Raw genomic sequence first — 6,782 nt, 5'->3', positions numbered from 1 at the left:
TGGGTTAGTATTGCAGCCATAAGTGCATGGATAAGTAGTACCGTTATAGTCAGTGTGAAAACCTGTTATCTTGAAGTAGTTAGTAATCCCGTGAGTTGAAACAGTGAGAAAACTGGCCTAAAAGGTTGAGCAATAATGTGACATAAATCAGTGAACAATCTAGGGTCTAAAGTGAATAATACAGTGATTTACACCAATAACCAGCCTAGCGTGTTAAGTGAGTAATGCAGTGATTTACATCAAAGAGCAGTCTAGTGTCTCAAGTGAATAATACTGTGATTTACACCAGTGAGCAGTTTAGTGTGTTAAGTGAATAATACAGTGATTTACACCAGTGAGCAGTTTAGTGTGTTAAGTGAATAATATAGTGATTTACACCAATGAGCAGTCTAGTGTGTGAAGTGAGTAATGGTGTAATTTACACCAGTGAGCAGTCTATTATCGTAAGTGAATAATACAGTGATTTACATCAATGAGCAGTCTAGTATGTTAAGTGAATAATACTGTGATTTACATCAGTGAACAGTCTAGTAATGTTGCTTGTCGAACGATGATACGGTAGCTAAGGAATGTGACATTCATAATGCAATGCAGGTTTAAAGAAGTGAGTGAGTAATGTCCGTTTTCAAGAGCCTCAGTAACGCAGCGTTAAAGAAGTGAGTGAGTAATGTTCGCTTTGATGGGCCTCAGTAATGCAGCGTTAAAGAAGTGGATGAGTAATGTTCGCTTTGATGGGCCTCAGTAACGCAACTTTAAAGTGTGTGAGTTATTCTTTTTTAACTTCAAATAGTAAAGTTATTCTGTCCCATGTCTTCTCTAGAGCATTTTCGTAGACCATCAGAGGTCGAATCTCCGATGGGACTCAACTCAAAAAAGTACTAGAATTTGTCCTTTACTAACAAAGTGTAATCGTAATCCCAAATATAACATATGTTGCATTTGACCACTTTCTAAATGGCATTGTGTAATCACACTGACGAAATCAAGCATGAAATCGAACGTCGAAGTGACGCACTGAAATTCTTTCACCTAACGCTATCAAGTTACCTTTTCCGCCATAACTACAGCTTCGTTACATTACGGAATTTCTGGAAATCTAGTACAGGGCGGGTATGGTTTAGTTCAATGTACTATGAAGAGAGGAAATCGCAGAGCTCATGCTTGCGCAATAATTATTAGCAGTATTATGCATTTTAGTTTTCGGAAATATATTTGAAAATACTAAAGATTGGAAAAGTGAATGTACTGAATGCTTTAGTCTTTTCATTTTTTTCCATTATCACATACAGTGTTACCACTCTTGCCGCCTCCATTCTAATGTCTGGGCGTTCTGACAAGAACAACGACGTCATACATGCATTCTCATGCCAGTCTTCTACAACCTACATGTTGTCCTTCCAAGTGTGATTCAAGCAACCAACTGCTGCAGCGTTTTCTTCTCACATTGCAGAGTTACTCAAGGACATTCGAAGAAAACTTCGAATGGGGCCACCCCACTCCTGCTTAGAAGTTGTTTGGTCAATGCTACAAAAAACCAAAAGCTCCCGGTAAAGCATTCCGCAATTTACATACATAGTAGATCAGTGGAAGAAATGCCCAAATCTGACTCACTAGTGATCAAATTAGTGTCAGATGAAATCTGTTTCTATAACTTGTCTAAGATAGATATCCAAAACTACTATGGTTACAATTCCTTGTTTCATAAGAAAATGACATTTACAGAAGTAATGCATTTTAGTTTCAAACTTTAATAGCGCCGTATTTCTATATTTTATGATCGGAAAGAACACTCTAGGGTCATTGTGAGGGTGGGGAGAGGAGGAAGAGTATGCGGTCAGTGTAAGAACAGGGAGAGAAGGAAGAAAGTGGGGTCAGTGTGAGGGCGGGGAGAGAAGGAATAGGATGGGGTCAATGAGAAGGCGAGAAGAGAAGGAAGACTATAGGGTCAGTGTGAGGGCGAGAAGACAAGGAAGAGTGTGGGGTCTGCGTGAGGGTGAGGAGAGAAGGAAGAGAGTAGGGTCAGTGTGAGGGCAAGGAGAGAAGGAAGAGTGTGGGGTCAGTGTGAGGGCATGGAGAGAAGCAATAGGATGGGGTCAATGAGAAGGTGAGAAGAGAAGGAAGACTGTACCCAGGTAGCATGGCAGCATTGGGCCAGCATTGGGCCACTGCTGTAAAAAAATTGGGCCAATGCTGGCATTCAGGATTGGGCCAATGCTGATTATCAACGTTGGCCCAGCATTGGCCCAATGATGGCAGGCCAATATGTAGCCAATACTGGCTCATCATTGGCCCAATGATGACGTGCCAGCCTGTAGCCAATACTGTGCCCTCCTTTTGCCAGTCATATCATCCTGGCTTTTTAATCTACATATATGATTCTTCATTGACTAATGCCAAGAAATCGTATCTTGGTTTTCTCTGCCATCCATCCCTTGTGATTGTGACAATCAGCATTTGTAAAGATACTGTAAAACACTTTAAAACACTGTATTTACCAACTGTAAGTTAAATTCTAAGGTTTCTTAACAAGAATGTTTAAGAAAACATGTTTAATTAAAACGTTATGAAACGGAACATGTGTTCACATCTCATTATATATCTTACAAAAAATAGAACTTTAACAAATATCTACGAATTGTCTTAAGATATTCAATAGTACTAAAATGTGTGTATGTCATAAATAGTTGAATCTATGCGGTTGAAAACAGAAAACAAAATAATTAAATGTATCTTCTTAACTTTAATTCTCTCTTTTATAATAATATGTAATGAAATGAGATTCTATGCATCATCAAAAATCATGCTTCATTAGTTTTCAGTGAAAATGTACAACTCTCAAAACTGTATTACCATTAGACTTGCAGTGCAGTGATGCCACAGCATTGTGACGTCATAAAGTTCATTGACAAGGCACTGTACATAGTCTACTGTCAAAACGATATCTCCCAGGAGCTGACACACGATCTCATACAAGCGATATCTCCTGTGGAACACAGTTTTTGATGATGGAGTTGTTTATTGTACGTTTGTTGCAGTTTTATGAGGCTTTCCAGTTCGCAATCAGACGCCATTGTGCACACTGGGTTCTTCCCTGCTGCTTCTGAAATGGAAATTGAAATTGGACGTAAAAGTACATAAAACTGCTGTATCAATAATTCTCTAATTTCATTAAACATTTCAGTGTATATTATTGTGTATTGTCATATATAAAGTCACAAGTTTGACAATTCTAGATTGCCTTACCTCTGAAGCTCCTTTCAATTTTGATTAATATTTAACTTTATAAACCTAATTCTGATCACTGCCTTTAATGGTCATTATCCTTTCTACTTGCACCAATACCCGGTAAGAGGTTTTACTCCCAATGTAAAACCTGGGAATAGGTTTAACTAGATTTAAGTAAAACCTATTCCCAGGTTTTACTAGGAGTAAACCCTCGTCCCGAAAGTACCGGTTTGGAGCGATCAGCCACCGAAATCTGCATTCACAGGAAAGGAAAAACAAAAACTCTGACAACAGTGTTTTAATTGAAATTGAACGTCATTGTAACACTTCCGTGAGCGACAGTTTGTGTTGTACCGGAATCTCCCTCTGAAGTAGGAACCGACACTGTCGCAGACGTCTGAGTTTTCTTTGGAGCTGAACATGAGAGAACATCTGACGCCATTGCTTGTTGTTGATCACTGGTTCTCTTGTAAACCCTCACTGCCTCGCTTTTGTGACCTACAATAAAAGAATTCATCTTGATAAGTCATTTCAAATTGTACATAACCGTTTGAAAAGCAATTTATATGATATTGTAATCGCTTTGCTTGGGGCCATCATTGGGATTCGAACCCGGATCTTGGCATGTTAACCATAACACATGTTGACATCACAAGTTCTAGCATTTAAAATCGCCAAATTGCAATTTGGCCCAGTCACTTTAAGTTTCATTCGTGTTTTGCAGATATTCATTGAGTTACATACCAGTTTGTTCACAAATCTGTTGCTCGCTTATGTTTGCCTCGTAGAGACGGGTAGCAGCAGTGCATCTGAGCGAGTGGTTCGTTTTCCTTCCTTCAATTCCGGCTTCAGCACATATTCTCTTCACCGTTGTCTGGATTGTGTTGTGGCCCATGGGCGACTCTAGGTACCATTTTCCATCCTTAGGTTTCTTCATCGGGGTGAAGTAAAACGCATTTGCTCGAGTTGAAGATGGTAGGCTGTAAAGTTAAATTGTGTTGACATAGAATCAATTAAGTATGAAATGTTTGCATTTGTCATTTATATGCCCCTAAACCAATGCGTGCAATCATCATCAGGGAGTAAAATTATAAGACAATTTACATGCAGTATGGGTCAAGTCACCCGCATGATGTGATTAAATGAGTGGTATATCTAAAGAATGTATAACATGTATCAGAAATGTATCAGAAAACATCTAATACATACCAAAGTGACTTGTACTTCATGAAAAGGCGCACATAACATCGTTCCGGGTTCTTGGTATTTTCATACGCTCGCACCTTTTTCTTCTGCAGTTTCCTGTCTTTCACTCCCCCGGCATTTGTCTTAGAGACGTCTTCCACATACTGCAGGTACCTGCGGCCGTTCTGGTCTGTATGTGGGCCTGTAATCTGAGGTTGTTGGTGTAGTCTTAAACTCCGATGTTCCTTTCCACCTCTCAAGGCGAAGTTAAGTCCTGGAAAATAAAATTCCGTACACAATTATATAATGTTTATCTATTTTGGTCTTAACACGGGATTCAAAATATCCATCCAAACTTTGTTTGGTTTGGTTTGCCTCAAAGTGAAGTCGGGCATTTTGTTCCAGTTAATCACATTTATTTTCGATGTGAAGGTTTGATTGTAAATGCCAAAATTGCTAATATCCGACTTTTCGACAGGGAAATCAAATGCAAAATGCAACTCACCAGTTAAGTAGAGGACTGTGTCCAGGAGTTTTTGCGGCGTGCCTTCTCCAAGAGCCCCCTTCTCCCACAGAGTGTTCTCCTCGTCTCGAGTTATCACCTCTGTAGGTTTTCTCACGTCTGCTCCAAGACCAGCTGTGGACCTCTCACGCATGCATGCGTCCAGTGCCTGTCTGCTGTCCTGGAACTCTTCGCCTTCCATCAGATTGTAAGGAGATTTGTTAGCTTTCAAGTGTGACGCTATTGCCGTGAATAGCCCATACACAGTAACAGCTGGGTAGCAAGTCCCGTCCACTTTCCTCGCCTCGAATAGGAAATACTTTAGGGCTGTATTTATATCTTTAGCAGTCATATCCAGCAAGTCTTCAGTCAAGACGGACGACGACAGCGCGATGTTTGCATCCATTGACCTCGTCCGACGCTCTTCTTGCCATCGCCTGAATACTCCTTTCGCCCAATCATTTTTGTACCTTGTCGTTCTTGGAACACATCGAGATAATTTCCTTTCAATATCTTCCTCAGTCAAAGGTGCCGCGAAACGGAACAGAAAATCATCATCATCATCAGCAGCAGCAGCAGCAGCATTGTCATCATCTTTCTTAAACTGCGACTGTGTTAAAAACATTTCGTCTTCGCTCTGGTTTGCCATGGTTAGCAATGAGCGGATTCAAGTAACCACGTGGTATATAACTGACTCACTCACAAAAAACACGTGCACTGCGTGAAAATCCCGTGCGTTTTCTAACTTGTGCATTAGAGTTGCGACATTGCTGTCATTCCGAATGTTCGCGGTATAGTGAGGTCCTAATTCCTTATAACGCAATATTTAAAATGACGGTTTATAAGCAAGAGAAAAAACTTCTCCTCAGTTTTGGTAGAGAATGTAAACCTTCGGGGGTCGGGAAATCCCTCGGGGCTACGCCCCTCGGGATTTCCCTACCCCTCAGGTTTACATTCTCTACCAAAACTTCGGAGGCGTTTTTTCTCCTATACATATCAAGTTTGTATGTTTCAAACACTTTCCTTTCATAATATAATTTTAAATTTTAACAATCCCAGTCAGTCAAGTATGCATTTGTTACCAAATGTGGTATTGATCGAAAAGCATATGTATTTCTGATTACAGAAAACAGTGACAAGTAAAGTAGTGAAATGAAATGCTGCTGTAAATCGTGAGGATGGCCATGTTTAACTCAGTGGCACTTACGTATCAAATTACAACCATTTCCAAATAACCCATTTATCCTTTAGTAACATGTTTACATATATTTTAAAACTGTGAAAATATGGTAGACTATACCTTTCTTTAATGATCCTGGTATATCACGTGGAAAAGGGACTTGAAATCTGTTAATCCTCGGACAAGTGCAAGAGTGAACAATGGTGTAAGATACCGCTCTAAGGAGAAATTCTTCAGTTGACAGTCTGCAGCAAATGCCTGTTTCAAATGTTTCCATTGTTTGTAGTTTCTGTTAAATTATAATTAGACTATAAACTTTTATCTTTTGCAAAAACACTTGTGCAGTGATTGTGTGGAACTGGACAAAGGCTTTTTAGATATATTTGTAAGTTAATCTTCAAGTTTCACAACTAAAAGTAGCTCCGGGCAGATGAACTGATAAAGAGGTTAAATTTAGAACACATGGGTCAGTGCTGGGAATCTGCTGGTACCAGCTGGTGGCTGAGAGACAGTGGCTCCCCGGCGGTGGCCCAGTGCTGTGCCAATGCCGTGAGCCCCGTTGCCGGCACAAGCGTAACTCGCGGCAGTAATAAAGCATTGGGCCAATGCTGTCATGCTACCTGGGTAGGGTCAGTGTGAAGGCGAGAAGACAAGGAAGAGTGAGGGCCAGTGTGAGGGCAGGGAGAGAAG

At 40.3% G+C, this 6,782-nt stretch overlaps 1 protein-coding gene across 1 annotated transcript; it reads right to left on the bottom strand.

Moving 5' to 3' along the window:
- Positions 1–2,725: 2,725 nt before the first annotated feature.
- LOC137259247 (zinc finger MYM-type protein 2-like) lies at positions 2,726–5,565 on the bottom strand. The gene is made up of 4 exons (XM_067796876.1): positions 4,916–5,565; positions 4,435–4,684; positions 3,970–4,205; positions 2,726–3,723 (listed from the first exon to the last, which is right to left on the bottom strand). Exons 1-4 carry the CDS (start codon positions 5,559–5,561, stop codon positions 3,524–3,526), a joined length of 1,332 nt encoding a protein of 443 aa, XP_067652977.1. The 5' UTR covers positions 5,562–5,565; the 3' UTR covers positions 2,726–3,523.
- Between the last annotated feature and the right edge of the window lie 1,217 nt (positions 5,566–6,782).

This window comes from Haliotis asinina, chromosome 13, assembly GCF_037392515.1.
Source record: "Haliotis asinina isolate JCU_RB_2024 chromosome 13, JCU_Hal_asi_v2, whole genome shotgun sequence".
NCBI lineage: Eukaryota > Metazoa > Mollusca > Gastropoda > Lepetellida > Haliotidae > Haliotis > Haliotis asinina.
The sequence above is the reverse complement of the archived record's forward strand: the minus strand, read 5'-3'. Positions and strand labels throughout refer to the sequence as shown.